We start from the raw sequence: 16311 nt of genomic DNA on the forward strand, positions 1-16311 counted from the left end.
GAATCGCTTGAACCTGGGAGGCGGAGGTTGCAGTGAGCTGAGACCACGCCACTGCATTCCAGCCTGGGTGACAGAGCAAGATTCTGTCTCAAAAAAATAAAAATAAATAAAAATCTGTTATCCCTCTGGGCCCTGCAACTCTTAATGGGTCCAGTTTTGTGGTCAGTCCAGGCACTGTTATCTGGTTGTGTGGTCGAGAATTCCAGAAGTGCCTAGATTTGTTTTTGGCCCAGCCATGCCTTCTCACTACGTGGCCCTCGAGGGAGATATTAGCATGAGGGACAATGGCAAACAGTAGTAGCAGAAAAGGACAATGCCTCGTTTTACCCTTCTGGCTTGGGGCTGACTCTCCAGAGCAGAGCTCTCTGGCAGAATGGACTGAACTACCTGGCTTAGGTCTACGTGAGCCTCTCCCTGCCTCTAAAACCAGACTCCAAGTTCAGGATCGCTGTGACCTCCAGCAATGAATGGAGGGTGCCCGACTGAGAAGAGGTGAGAAAGCAAGATAAATGTACTGGGGCCAGCGGATCACTTCTTCCATGTTGAGAGAGGAGGCAGGAGAGAGGAGCAAGCTCCTTGCATCTGTGTGTGATCCCTGAGCACAGTGGCCACAGCCTCCACTAAAGGTGGCCTCCTGGGTGTCTTGTAATGGAAACCACTCAAAAGAGTCTAACGCCCTGTTTGGGAGACGTGAGTCAAAGCAGGGGGAGAAGGGTAGTTCTTTCTCGCCCCTCAGTGTGATATTCTGAGCTTTCTCAGTGGAAGATGCATTTTTAAATTATCAGAAATTGATCGATTATGAAATATGATGATTCGTGAAACATCTGTGTACATAATCAAACACAAGATGATGTTGTTTGACCTCTCATCCTATGTATAAAGCACAGAAGTTGCATAGGAGATGAATTTAACTGGAAGGGAACTATGAGCCCATTTCATGGACAGACCCGGAACCTGTCCAGTGGTTCTCCCACTCCCGCTATATGATCATCCTCTGCCTTTGTTGGGTCTCAGCCCTGCTCACTCCCTTCTTGCCTCCTCCCCAAAATAAAGTCTAACAGAGTCATCTCCCAAGATCTATTCTAGCCCAGGACAGCAGGGAGAGCTGAGCAAGATTTTAAACATAAAAAACTTAGTGTCAGCTGGGCATAGTGGCTCAGGACTTTAATCCCAGCACTTTGCGAGGCTGAGGTGGCCAGATGGATCACCTGAGGCCCAGGAGGTCGACAGCCTGGTCAACATGGTGAAACCCCGTCTCTACTAAGAATACAAAAATTAGCTGGGTGTGGTGGTGCACACCTATAATCCCAGCTACTCGGGAGACTGAGGCAGGAGAATCGCTTGAACAAGGGAGGCAGAGGTTGCAAAGCCGAGATCGTGCCACTGCACTCCAGCCTGAGCCACAGAGCAAGACTGTGTATCAAAAATTAAATAAATATATACATACATACATAGAAAAACAAAACTTAGTGTCATGAACGATGAGGTCTTATTCTAAGTGTTGTTCTGTATCTGTCATTTACTGGGTATACACAGAGTAGGCAGGAAAGCACAGAAAAGACACATCTCTGCCTTCAAGGTGAAGCTCTGGGCTGCCACAATAAACCACTCACTGCATCAGCTGAAACCTCTGCACTGTACCTATCTATGTAGAGCATAGGAAGAGAGCAAAGAAATAAAAAGCAGAATGCCTAAAATAATGGGACAAATCAAAGTTGAATAATTATAACAAAAAATAATTAATATGAATATGAATAACATTAAGAAAAGTATCAAATTGGGTCAAAATCAGATTTGAGTAATTTTCTACATCCAAGAGATAACCTGAAATAAATAGGACACAAAAGGCCAAAATAGCAAGTTAGAAAAACTTACATAGAACCAACAAAAAAAGAAAACAATATTAACATTTAACAGTATTAATTTTTCAGACTTTGCCTTACCATGTACTTGGCAGCATTCCCTGCACCAAATGCATTACTGTACAAGTGGGAGATTTTATGATAAAATAATGAATAATAAATCTCATTACTAAAATCTTTTTATTCTATTGGCTTTTTGTTGTTGTTGAGACAGAGTCTCGCTCTGTCACCCAGGCTGAAGTGCAGTGGTGCAATCTCAGCTCACTGCAACCTCCGCCTCCCGGGTTCAAGAGATTCTCCTGCTTCAGCCTCCTGAGTAGCTGGGATTACAGGTGCCCGCCACCACGCCTGGCTAATTTTTGTATTTTTAGTAGAGGCTTGTTGGCCAGGCTGGTCTCGAACTCCTGACCTCAGGTGATCCACCTGCCTCAGCTTCCCAAAGTGCTGGGATTACAGGCGTGAGCCACCGTGCCTGGCTTCTATTGGCTTTTATTATAAAACTAACAAGTTACTTTGGTAACAAAGCTCAATAATATAGATGAGTGAAAAGTGTAAAAGTATTTTGTCACCCCAGCCCTAAATCTCCCTCCCTGAGCTAAGCCTGTTCACATTTGGTGTATCTCCTTCAAGAATATTCCCCTACTCCTACATCACATATATAGTACTTAAAAAAAATAAGAAAAGAATATAAAGAACATATTCTTCAACCTCTTTTCTTTTACTTAATATATCCTGGACCTCTTTCTAGGTCAGTTTTACATAGATTTGCCTCGTTCCTTTTCACATCCATAAACCTTTATTTTGTATTGCTCTATTTTCATGTAAACAGTCCCCGGCATGGATTTTTCAAATTGTTTCCATTTCTTTATACAACTTCAAATAACTGGATGAACATCCATACACGTTTGTCTGTGTACCTGCCGTTGTGTTGTGTCCGTGGTGGGTGTATTTCTAGAGATGGGATGCTGAGTGTCAGGCACATGTACTTCTCATGTTAAGAGACGTCCCAAGAAGGCCAGGTGCAGTGGCTCACACCTGTAATCCTAGCACTTTGGGAGGCAAAGGAGGGTGGATTGTTTGAGCTCAGGAGTTAGAGATCAGCCTGGGCAACATGGCAAATCTCCATCTCTACAAAAAAAAAAAAAAATATATATATATATATATATATATTAGCTGGGTGTGGTGGTGCACACCTGTAGTCCCCGCCACTTGGGGGGCTAAGACAGGAGGATCACTTGAGCCCAGGAGGTTACTGCAGTGAGCCGAGATTGTGTCACTGCACTCCAACCTAGGTGCCAAAAGGAGACCATCTCCAAAAGAAAGAAAAAAAAAAGAAAGATACCCTAAATCATCCTTCCAAAAGCCATAGCAGCTGAGCGCAGTGGCTCACGCCTGTAATCCCAGCATTTTGAGAGGCCGAGGCGGGCGGATCACCTGAGGTCAGGAGTTTGAGACCAGCCTGGCCATCATGGTGAAACCCTGTCTCTACTAAAAATACAAAAATTAGCCAGGCATGGTGGCAGGCACCTGTAATCCCAGCTACTCAGAAGGCTGAGGCAGGAGAGTCACTTGAACCTGGGAAGTGGAGGTTGCAGTGACTGAGACTGCACCACTGCACTCCAGCCTGGGCAGCAGAGAGAAGCTCCATCGCAAAAAAAGAAAAGAAAAGAACAAAAAAATAGGTGAGGACTGGGAGAGACAGGTTTCAGGCATGGGGAAGGGAGTCACATTTATTAATCATATTATAAGCTTAAATTTTAAAAAATCTAAAGCATCCCATGTGGCAAACAAGGAAATTTGCAAGTTCCCGGTTCCAAGGTGTTACCTGGTAAGTTCTTTTAAGCTTTCAGAAAACAAGCAATTCTCACGTTGTACAAATTGTCCCAGAAATAGAAAAAATACGTTATGCTATTTTTTATACCTACCATATGCTATTGCTGGGTGGAGATATAGCAGATCCTTGGTTTTAATGAGGGAGATATCATGAGAACCTCTCAATTGCTCAGGTTTGAAAATACTACATCAAATAACTTCCTTTGTAAAGTTTAACTAAAAATGTAAAGTTTAACTAAAAACATAAGCAGCTCCTTAAGCCCCTGCTTGAAGCAGTGTGGCAGCGGGGAAGGGGCCAATCACTGGTTCCATTTCTGGTTAAAGTAGAGGCAGCAGGCAGGACAAGGTGGCGACATTATCAAAGAACTCATCTGGATATCAAAACTGTTATGACCCCAAAGCACGGTTGGGCGCAGTGGCTCATGCCTGTAATCCCAACACTTTGGGAGGCCAACATGGGCAGATCACTTGAGGCCAGGAGTTCGAGACCAGCCTGGCCAACATGGTGAAACCCTGTCTCTATTAAAAATACAAAAATTTAGCCAGGCTGGTAGTGCACACCTGTAGTCCCGCTACTCGGGAGGGTGAGCCAGGAGAATTGCTTGAACTGGGAGATCGTGCCATTCCACTGCAGCCTGGACAACAGACAGAGACCCCGTCTCAAAAAAAAAAAAAAAAAAAAAAAGACGCCAAAGTGCCATGATAAGGGAGTGTTTCTATAAACATGACAATACATCTTCTCTTAAGGAAATAGCATAGAGTCATCGAAAATAATAGTTATAACAACTGTATAGCAAGATGGAAAATACTTGTATAACATTACATTTTAAAAACAGGGCACGTGGCCAGGCACAGCGGCTCATGCCTGTAATCCCAGCACTTTGGGAGGCCAAGGCAGATGTATCACCTGAGGTTGGGAGTTTGAGACCAGCCTGGCCAACATGGTGAAACCCCCATCTCTACTACAAATAGAAAACTTATCCAGGCATGGTGGTGCGCACCTATAATTGCAACGACTCGGGAGGCTGAGATACGAGAATCACTCGAACCCAGGAGGTGCAGGTTGCAGTGAGCCGAGATTGCACCACTGCATTCCAGCCTGGGTGACAGTGAGACCGTCTCAAAAAAAATAATAATAATAAATAATAATAATAAATAAAAACAGGACACACCATTATAAGTATAAAAGCCATGCGAAAAATAATACGGATTTGAAAAATAACGGGAAGTAGAGAATAAAATCAATAGTTATGTTGCAGGAGAACTAGGGGTGATTTTTGTCAAATTATATTTTTTGTCAAATTTGACTATCTTTTTGTCAAATTATATTTTTTGTCAAATTTGACTATCTTTTTGTCAAATTATATTGAAAATACATTTAAAGGGATTTTTGAGCAACAAAAGAAGCTGCAATGTGAGAGAGAGTGTCTGAACAAGGTGGACTCTGCTGTGTTGCCTGCCTGGGTAAAACCAACCACCATCCCGCCCACGAGCCTTGTCATCAGGCAGGTGTCATTCAGCAGGGACTGGACTGTGCCTCTCTCAGGGCTATAGATGATAGGCACTGGACAGAATGAGCGTTCACTTGCTCCCAAGTTAACAATGTTATCAATTAACATGGCCCCGATTGTCTTGGTGCCTATCATTGTGTTATTGGATGATTCTCAGAAGACTTTTGTGACTTAACGAAATGGGAAAAGTTCCCTTATCCCCCTTGCACGGTATAAAACGGGGTGTGGCTCACTTCTTTGGTGCCCTGCGGCTCAAACCCCTAGGGGGAGCATGCGGACCGGCAGGTCTTGGGGAGCGTGGGCTCCGACCCCACAGCAGCCCCATCTAGGGTTGAGTGTTTGCAGCTCCCGAGCCCCAGTGAGCTTATCGGAAGGATAAAGCAGAGGGTCTAATTTCTGTACTCCAGGGTTCTAACCCTAGTATGCCAGAAAAATTGGATCACACGTGGGCTTGGAGAATGAGTGCAAGGTTTTATCGAGTGTAGTTCTCAGCAGATGGATGGGGAGCCAGAAAGGGGATGGAGTGGGAAGGTGGTCTTCCCCTGGATTTGGGCCACTCAGCGGTTCTCCTCCAACTGCCTTTGGCTAAATTCCATGTCATTCAGCCGTGGATGACCTGTCAGCATCTGTCGGTGTATTCTTCTGCCTGTGTGTTCCTCTCGATGTCCAGCTACTTGTGTGTGTCTGCCTGTTAGGTGGGGATATGGCGGGCCAGAGTGGTCTTAGAAAATGCAGCATTTGGGAGCGAAAGGAGAAATGCTTGTCCTCACTTAGATCCATGGGCCCAGGCCCGAGGGTGGAACCCTCACCGGGGACCATGCCTTTATGTAAGCAGCACTTCCCTGCCTGCTCCCATATCATTAATGTATAATGTCAACATTTCAAAAGTGCTTTACCAATCTACTTTGCCACTAGAAGCCTAAGCGATTTCCAGTTTTATTGCATCCTAGTCAGCCTTGGGCATTCCCATGGTTTGTTTGTTTAAAATCATTAGACAAAAATCACGTGACATTTCTGAGATATTAAGATTTTTGTTGTATTCTAACTTCTTTTTTTCTAATTCTCCAATATTGTAATTAGACAGCCGACTTTCCCGGAGCACTGTTATGTCTTTTCGGGCTGAGATGACTCAAGAAGAAATGTCCCTGATCCTTGTCCATATCCAGGCTTGGGAGAAGGTTGTAAAGAAATGTGGCTTCGAAAGGTAATCTACGGAGGTGAGGTCTGGGGGAAGTCCCCAGAACCTGAGTTCCGTGAGGGCAGAGAACAGGCTGTTATGCTTATGGGCACAATCCCAGCACCCAAAACAGTGTCTGTCACAGACCCAGCACTCAATGAGTATTTGGGTTTTGTTTTGTTTTGAGACAGAGTCTCTTCTCTGTTGCCCAGGCTGGAGTGCAGTGGCACGATCTCGGCTCACTGCAACCTCTGCCTCCCAGGTTCAAGTGATTCTCCTGCCCCAGCCTCCCGAGTAGCTGGGATTACAGGCGCCTGCCACCACGCCCGGCTAATTTTTATATTTTTTGTAGAGATGGAGTTTCGCCATGTTGGCCAGGCTGGTCTTGAACTCCTGATCTCAAATGCTCCACCTGCCTTGGCCTCCTAATGTGCTCGGATTAGAGGTGTGAGCCACCATGCCCAGCTGTCAATAAGTATTTGAATGAAGGAATAAAATCTGATTGTTAATATCCAGATCTGTAGCCACCTCCATAGGATGAAACATACAAATGGGTTCCAACCAAGTTGGCTGAAGTGTTGCTCATGTTGTCTCATATGCAATTGGAGATATGCAAAAAAGATAAAATGCACACATCCGCATAAAAAAATATCTTAGTAAAAAAAATGTAAAACCTTTGGTAAGGGCAGGCACAGTGGCTCACACTTGAAATCCTAGCACTTTGGGAGGCCAAGGTTGGTGGATCACTTGAGGTCAGGAGTTCAAGGACAGACTGGCCAACATGGCGAAACCTCATTTCTACTAAAAATACAGAAATTAGTTAGGTGTGGTGGAACATGCCTGTAATCCCAGCTACATGGGAGGCTGAGGCAGGAGAATTGCTTGAACCCGGGAGGTGGAGGTTACAGTGAGCCAAGATTGCACCACTACTGCACTCTAGCCTGGGCGACAGAGCAAGACTTCATTTAAAAAAAAAAAAATCCTTTGGTAATGGTAAGTACATTGGTATACTGATAGATGCCCAGACACATGGCTTAGAGGGCAATGGAATCCTAGAAGCAGAATTTGCTGCTTTTCTCCCAATCCAGGAATATTCCTTCCTGGGTCTGCCTTCACCCTTTCCCAACCCATGATAATGTCTGAGTCTTGCCTTGAGATCCAAGCTCCTGGGACTTGCCTTTCTGTTGCCTTGGCCTGGGCATTCAGACTCTCCCACAGAGCTCAGCTGCAGCAATAGACTCACAACAAACTCTGCTGCCTAACAGAGGCTGCACTTAACTCTTGCCAAAGTGTCCATAAGGTTCTCTAAAGTGGGTTGCAATGCTCCCGCAATTTATAGCAACCAAGTGCCTAAAGATACAATCTTCATGCGTCATGCAAATGGGTTGCCTGCGCTTTCAGACACAGGTACAGTTATTGACTTCTCTGTGTCCTTGGCCCAGCCTCCCTCTACTGTTCTCTCTCCCACCTCCACTGTCAAGATTTCCCCCCAGTGCTCCCGTTAAGTCTGAGAAAGCTCCCAAAAAAAGGCATTGACTTTTCAGGCACAGGCACAGCCATTTTTCTTATCCGTGTCCTTGACTTTGGCTACTGGCCAATGCATGCTGCATGGACTGGAGTTAACAGGGGCCCTTCCTATGTGCTTGTACAATGTTAACCTCTCCTCCTTTGGTAAAGGAAAAGGGATGATTTTTCCTATCTTGGGGAAAATCAGCCAGTGGTTGAGGCAGACTAGAGGCTTCAGGAAATGGAGTCTCCCTCTGTCGCCCAGGCTGGAGTGCAGTGGCGCGATCTCGGCTCACTGCAACCTCTGCCTCCCAGGTTCACGTGATTCTCCTGCCTCAGCCTTCCGAGTAGCTGGGACTACAGGTGCCCGCCACCACACCTGGATAATTTTTGTATTTTTAGTAGACAGGGTTTCACCACTTTGGCCAGGCTGGTCTCGAACTCCTGACCTCAAGTGATTTGCCTGCCTAGGCCTCCCAAAGTGCTGGGATTACAGGCAGGAGCCACTGCGCCCGGCCCTAGGTTCTTACCCTAACTCCACCACTAACTCAATTGTCATCAGGGAATGTCCCTCCTTTTTGGAGCTGGTTTGCTCCTCTATAAATAAGGGACTGGGCTCATTGATGGCAAAAATGTGGCAGAATACTATTTATCTTCTGTGTTGTGCCAGAGGGCACCCACTAGGTCACAGCAGCACTCTTTCCCAAAGAGCCTAGATGTGTCACCGCGATTCTCCCGTGCTTTAGACACCCTCACTAACAATAGCGGGGAGGTTATGCCTCTTTGCCATCTGTGTACAAGGCGACCTGGAAGGGCCTTCCAGCTCTAACATCTCATAGTTCTAAAACTTAGGTTGGAGAGGGGGCACTGAACTCCTAGGTTTACAGAGATGTTCACCTTAAGCCCTGATGAAGTCCTTTCTTAAAAGAGTGACTTGAAGATGAGGAAGGATGTCAGAAGGCCACTCCCGCTTCCTCCAGGAGGGAGGAGGGAGGGACCCAGGGCTGGTCCACTTGAGGCTGCTGATGGTCTTGGCTAGGGAGCAGAGGATTCTAAGGCCGTTGTCAACAGTTCCTTTGAGGCTGTGGGGTTCCTTGGTCCAAGTACAGTTTGCCCACAGCCTTGCATCCTTTCCTGTAGATCCTCTCTCACTATCCATCAAACCCAAGCCAAGTCTGTTGTTGATGCTTGATTAGAAGATGGGCCAGAACCAGCCTAAGGGATATACAAGTCAAACCCTGTTACGTGCTGTAGAAAGTCACACACACAGTCCATAGTTCAGCAACACCCACGCTGGAAACCCCAAATTCCATAAGAAAATGGTACTTAAGAACAGTGATTCTCAAAGGTCTTGCAGAACTCTGAAGTTCCAGATACTGAGCCAAAATGATTCAACAGGAAAATTGAATGGTGATTCTTTTTTCGAACTACAGGAAAAGTTTGAGTGGAGAGGATTTTCCCAGTTGTGCCTTTTTTCCCTTTTCCTCACTTTTTCTTAAGATTTACAAGCTCCCCCGACTTGCCTGTTAACAAGAGGCCAGAGTAGATCTCACTATTTCTAAGTGTGACCACACTTTTGTTAAAAATCTACTTTGGGTTGGGCGTGATGGCTCATGCCAGTAATCCCAAAACTTTGGGAGGCCGAGGGGAGGTGGATCACTTGAGGTCAGGAGTTCGAGAGCAGCCTGGCCAACATGGCAAAACCCTGTCGCTACTAAAAACACAAAAATTAGCCCGACAGGGTGGTGTATCATGCCCGGCTACTCGGGAGGCTGAGGCAGAAGAATGGCTTGAACTCTGGAGGCGGAGGTTGCAGTGAGCCGAGATCGCGCCACTGCACTCCAGCCCGGGCAATAGAGTGAGACTCCATCTCAAAACAAACAAAAAAATTCTACTTTGTTTTCAAAATATTCAACACTGTCCCACTGAATGACAGTGAGCCCTCTCCCGTGGAAGGGGGATTTGTGGTTGTCTTCTTGGAGATCCCCAAACTTTTGCTTTGGAAATGTAGACTCTTTTACTAATTTTTAAAAATTATCATACATGCATTTGACACAAAAGTTAAGAGGAACAAAAGGGCAAATAGTAAAAAGTAAGTGTCGCTAGGTATGGTTGCATGCACCTGTAGTCCCAGCAGCTGGAGAAGATGACTTGAACCCAGGAGTTTGAGGCCAGCCTGGGCAATATAGTGAGGCCCCGTCTCAAAAAAAAAAAAAAAAAAAAAAGGGTCTCCTTAAATCCTGTTTCCCGATGTCCCAGGTTCCCTGCCCAGAAGCAACCGCAATTTTCAAGCAACCACGTTTTTTTTTTTTAAAGAAAAAGAAAGAAGATCAAAGCATCTGCTCCATATACTCTTGGTACTGTTTTTTAATCAAATTGGTCACAACTTGTTATATATGTATAAATTATAAATGTATGCATGTATGTATATCTTTATTAGGAAAAGACTTGGTGACAAAAGTCAGTAAAGCTTTTAAGTTACATTTTATTCATCACATCAGTATCCACATACATTTATTTTATTTTTATTTTATTTTATTTTTTTTGAGACAGAGTTTCACTCTGTTGCCCAGGCTGGAGTGCTATGGCACGATCTCGGCTCACTGCAACCTCCCCGCCTCCTAGGTTCAAGTGATTCTCCTGCCTCAGCCTCCTGAGTAGCTGGGACTACAGGCGCCCACTACTGTGCCTGGCTAATTTTTGTATGTTTAGTAGAGACAGGATTTCACCAAGTTGTTCAGACTGGTCTTGACCTCCTGACCTCAGGTGACCCACCCGCCTCGGTGTCCCAAAGTGCTGAGATTACAGGCATGAGCCACCGTGCCCGGCCTTGTATCCACATACATTTAGAAGACAGCTGTTTGTGGATGAATGCAATAGTAAGCCATCAGCCTAGGCCTGCACAGGGGTAGTTTGAACTGTGCTCCTGCTAAAAACACACGGCCACCCCCACCCAGGGCTCCAGGCCAGAGTGGACCTTCTGTCTGTCTGTCTGTCTGCTGCCCACATTGTAATAGCCCAGTGGGTTCATTTTGCCCTCTGCCCAGATAGAGTTGATTTATCAAGACAGGGGAATTGCAATAAAGAGTTTAATTCAAGCAGAGCCAGATGAATGGGAGACTGGAGTTTTATTATTACTCAAGTCGGTTTCTCCAAAAATTCGAGGACTGGGTTTTTTGTTTTGTTTTTTTGTTTTGTTTTTTTAGATGAACTCTTGCTCTGTCACCCAGGCCGGAGTGCAATGGCGCGATCTCGGCTCACTGCAACCTCCACTTCCCTGCTTCAAGCGACTCTCCTGCCTCAGCTTCCCGAGTAGCTCGGACTACACCACACCCGGCTAACTTCTGTATGTTTAGTAGAGATGGGGTTTCACCATATTGGCCAGGCTGGTTTTGAACTCCTGACCCTGTGATCCGCTCGCCTGGGCCTCCCAAAATGCTGGGATTACAGGCGTGAGCCACTGCACCTGGCCAGGACTGGTTTTTTTTTTTAAAGGATAATTTGGCAGGTAAGGGTCCAGGGAGTGAGGAGTACTGATCGCTGGGGTTGAAGCTGAAATCATAGGATGTCGAAGTCGCCCTCTTGCGCTGAGCGGGTTCCTGGGTAGAGGCCGCAAGACCAGATGAGCCAGTTAATCAGTCTGGGTGGCGACAGCTGAGCCATTGAGTACAGGGTCTGAAAAATATGTCGAGCACTCATGTTAGGTTTTACAATAGTGATGTTATCTCGGGGAGCAATTGGGGAGGTTTAGAATCTTGTGGCCTCTGGCTGAATAACACCTAAACTACAATTTCTAATCTTGTGGCCAGTTTTTCAGTCCTATAAAGGCAGTCTGGTCCCTTGGCAAGAAGGGGGTTTGTTTCTGGGAAAGGGCTGTTATCATCTTTGTTTCAAAGTTAAACTATAAACTAAGTTCTTCCCAAAGTTAGTTCAGCTTATGCCCAGAAGAATGAACAAGAACAGCTTGGAGGTTAGAAGCAAGATGAAGCCGGTTAGGTCAGACCGCTTTCACTGCTGTAATTTCCCCACTGTTAGAATTTTTGCAAAGGTGGTTTCCACATTGTACCTCGATTCTCAGGGCTCTGCCTCCTGCACACATTTTAGTGCTCAGATTACCTAGATGTCTTTAGGCTCACTCGTGAACCTGTGCCAGAGTTGGAAAATTAACAATTTGATGTCAACTGTCCACAGTGATGAGGCTGGTATGCTGTCCTACGTTCTGTTTGAAGAGCTGATGCGATGTGACAAAGATTCCATGCCAGACGGAAATCTGTCAGAGGAGGAAAAATTGTTTCTCTCATATTTTCCTTTGCACAAGTTTGAGCTAGAACAGAACATCAAAGAACTTAACACCCTTGCAGACCAAGTTGACACCACTCACAAGTTGCTCACCAAGACCAGCCTGGTGGCCAGCTCTTCCGGGGCTGTTTCTGGGGTCATGAACATCCTGGGTTTGGCCCTAGCACCTGTGACAGCAGGAGGCAGTATCATGCTCTCAGCAGCTGGGACAGGGTTGGGGGCAGCAGCTGCCATCACCAACATAGTAACAAATGTCTTAGAAAATAGAAGCAATTCAGCAGCAAGAGACAAAGCCAGCCGACTGGGGCCTCTGACAACATCACATGAGGCTTTCGGAGGAATAAATTGGTCTGAAATCGAGGCTGCTGGCTTTTGTGTTAATAAGTGTGTAAAAGCTATCAAGGGCATCAAGGATCTTCATGCCTACCAGATGGCCAAATCCAACTCTGGCTTCATGGCTATGGTCAAGAATTTTGTGGCCAAGAGACACATCCCTTTCTGGAGGGCTAGAGGGGTGCAGAGAGCCTTTGAGGGCACAACTCTGGCCATGACCAATGGTGCCCGGGTGATGGGTGCTGCTGGGGCTGGCTTCTTACTTATGAAAGACATGAGCAGCTTCCTGCAGAGCTGGAAGCACCTGGAGGATGGGGCAAGGACGGAGACAGCAGAGGAACTGAGGACACTTGCTAAGAAGCTGGAGCAGGAGCTGGACTGGCTCACCCAGCACCACCGGCACCTGCTGCAGAAGGCGAGCCAGACCTGTTCCAGCTGCCAGGGCAGGGCTGTTTGAGGATCCCGTGTGGTTAAACCAGAAGTAGGAAGGCAGCGAATAACAGAGACGTGGTCTTGCTCTTCTAAAAGCTTACCATGGGGGTGGGGGGCGACGAATGCTAAACGGACACATCAGTGCACAACTACAGCTGTCCCTTCTGCAAAGAGAGGACTTGCCGCACACCCCTGACATTAACTAGGCGCCCTCTGTTCTTCCCAGAATTGCGTTCTGTTCTCTCAAAGCCCTGACCATAAATAACCATAAATTCTTGAAATCCCATATTTGTGTGTTTGTGGGGGTGCTCCCTGTCTGCCTCTCCTGTGGTCTGCAGGCTCTGGCAGGGAAGGATAATTTGGCGGATAGGGGTCCAGGGAGTGAGCAGTGCTGGTTGCTGGGACTGGAGATGACATCATAGGAAGTCGAAGTCGCCCTCTTTCGCTGAGCCGGTTCCTGGGTAGAGGCCACAAGATCAGATGAGCCAGTTTATCAGTCTGGGTGGCGACAGGTGAGCCATTGTGTCCCTCTTGTCCATACCAGTATCCCCAGCACCTAGCAGTGCTTGGCACATAGCCAGTGTGCCGGAAATACGTGTTGAATGACGTGAATGTGGCATTGCGTGATAAAAATGGCACTTCAAATGAGTTGGGAAAGGATTTTTATTTGAAAAATAGTTTACATTTCTAGACTCTCCTATGTAGAGAAATTAAATTCCTAGATACAAAAACTGAAACAAGAAAACTACCACCAAAAAATAAAGGAGAATTTCGAGATTCATCTGTTATAGAATGACGCGGTAGCAAGGTCACAACCTGAAACCCGGGAAAGGGACACATAAGTCTTTGCCGAAGATGTGAAGGCTCAAATGTTCATTCACTCATTGTCCATTCAACAGATTTTCATTAAATGGGGCCTGTGATGGGCCGAGGACTTAGGAGGTGGCTCCAAATGTGTCTGCATGTTGGAATTCTCTGGAAACTGCAAAAAATACTGATGAGTGGGTGGGTCCCACCCCCAGGGACTGGGCTTTATTTGGTCTGGGATATAACCTGGATTTTAGACCTTTTTTGTGTGTGTGTTTTTTATTTTTTGAGACGGAGTCTCGCTCTGTTGCCCAGGCTGGAGTGCAGTGGCCCTATCTTGGCTCACTGCAAGCTCCGCCTCCCAGGTTCACGCCGTTCTCCTGCCTCAATCCCCCGAGTAGCGGGGACTACAGGCGCCCGCCACGACGCCTGGCTAATTTTTTGTATTTTTAGTAGAGACGGGGTTTCACCGTGTTAGCCAGGATGGTCTCGATCTCCTGACCTCGTGATCCACCCCCCTCGGCCTCCCAAAGGGCTGGGATTACAGGCGTGAGCAACCGCGCCCGGCCGACTTTAGACATTTTTAAAGATCTCCAGGTAATTCTGTGGTGCAGCCATGTTTGGGACCCACTGCCCTGGGGCGGGAGGGGTTCTCCTCTTCTCAAAGCCAATAGAATTTTGCTCTCTGGGGACATATTTGAGCTTCTGAACATCCAGGGGCAGATCTCTTTCTTGGAAGTTGTAAGACACAGGGACTCATGTTCCACAGGGTCTCGCTCACCTCTCCCCTGGCCTGTTGTGGAGCACCAGCCTAGGCTGGGCCCTGGCGGGGCACTGAGGACACCAAAGAGGACAGTCTCTGCCCCAAGGATGCTTGGCCACCAGCCAGCCCCACCAGCACCAGCAAGAAAGGGGAGACAGGCCCCGGGAAGACACCGACAATGAGAAGAGGTAAGTGGGACGCAAGGAAGCCAGGAGCTGTGGGAACCCCTGACAGTGAAGTAACCCCTCCTTGGGTGGGTGGGCTTCAGGGAAGGAGAGGGAGGGCCTAACGGGGACAGAGGTTGTTGCTACCTTTCCATCCGGCCACCTGCCACGCCACCTGGTGCCTTTGCCAGTCAGTGAGATCACTGAGCTCTCTCTGTACTTCCTGCCAGATGGGCCATTCATTCATTCATGAAGTTAATCAATGCACAAATCTCAATTGGGCACACCTCTGTGCCGGGCATCATGCCAGACCTAGCAGTGAATAAGACAGACAAGGACTAGGTGTGTAAAGTGAAGAATGACCTCGCCCAGCCCTGTAATACGTGGGAGCTCAAGTGAACCCACTGTGGGATCCCTAAGATGCTGCAGAAGTGAGTAAACTATTTCCTTTCTTTTTTTTTTATACCCTAGTTGGTCACCCTGTCACCACTGAACCTTGATTTAACAGAGGCAAAATGCAAGTCTTCCCTGAAGAATACTGGGAGTAGGGAAACTTCTAGTGGCAATGATAAAACCAGCAGCAACGATAATAGAAGGCAAACCTGCAATGGTCTGTGGTAACCGCTGGGGACTCCAGAAATACCTGGGGTGGAAGAGAAATTTGCAAGAGACCAGGCTTTTTTATGTGTACAGATGGAGTTGGAGGCCAAGAAGACCTACATGTTCATGTTAATTAAAACTGGAGCTGGGACACATTCCAAACTCATGTATTTTGAAAATTGTGTGTAACTACATAGTACCTTTATAATGAAAATGAAAAAATTTTTAAACTATCACCTGCCACTCCTCCCCCTCTTCCCTCCTGTCATCTGTCATGACTCTGCAAGTCAACACCTTTGCATGGAGACTGTTGCTCAAGCTGAGATCCATTCTCCATTTCCAGGGCCCTGCAATGACAAGTTAATGATTTGAGAAAAGCTGTTATTGAGAGAAAACTATCCCTTTACTGTAGCATAATTTATAATCATGAAAAATGTGGAGCCATTTAAATGTTCCAACACTAGGGAACTGGTTACATACAAAATATTCATCCACTTGATAAAACACTACGTAGCTGTCAGAAATGATGCTCACTCAGTGACTGGGTTAACGTGGGAAATGTTGATTGTATTATTAGGTGGAAAAGAGCAAGGACTTTCTTACCTTTTACCTAAGGGGAAACACATCTCTCAAACTTGTGTGTAGGAAAACAAAACCCCTTAAAGGAATACAGCAAGGTCACAATGCAGCTGTTTATTTAGAGGTAACTTTGGTGATTCCTTCCCCTCTTCTTTCTGCCTTTCTGCGTTTTTCAAGTTTTCAGTTATGCACATTACAGTTTTATAAAATAGAAGGAATATAGATAATAAATATTTACATCAAATCTAAAATAAAATGTTTAAAAAGAGGACAAACTCGGCCGGGTGCAGAGACTCACGTCTGTAATCCCAGCACTTTGGGAAGCCGAGGTGGGCAGATCACGAGATCAGGAGATTGAGACCAGCCTGGCCAACATGGTGAAACTCCATCTCTACTAAAAAATACAAAAAATTAGCTGGGTGTGGTGGCGGGTGCCTGTAGTCCC

General features: G+C 46.3%; 1 protein-coding gene across 1 annotated transcript; it reads left to right on the top strand.

The window, feature by feature from the left end:
• The first annotated feature begins 235 nt into the window (after window positions 1-235).
• APOL5 (apolipoprotein L5) lies at window positions 236-15518 on the top strand. The gene is given in 6 exon segments (XM_019018015.3): window positions 236-294; window positions 3635-3690; window positions 6373-6459; window positions 12020-13001; window positions 14528-14711; window positions 15159-15518. Coding segments are annotated over 5 exon segments (1362 nt in total). The 3' UTR covers window positions 14706-14711; window positions 15159-15518.
• The last annotated feature ends 793 nt before the right edge of the window (window positions 15519-16311 follow it).

Source organism: Gorilla gorilla, chromosome 23 (genome assembly GCF_029281585.2).
Source record: "Gorilla gorilla gorilla isolate KB3781 chromosome 23, NHGRI_mGorGor1-v2.1_pri, whole genome shotgun sequence".
NCBI classification, from domain to species: Eukaryota; Metazoa; Chordata; class Mammalia; order Primates; family Hominidae; genus Gorilla; species Gorilla gorilla.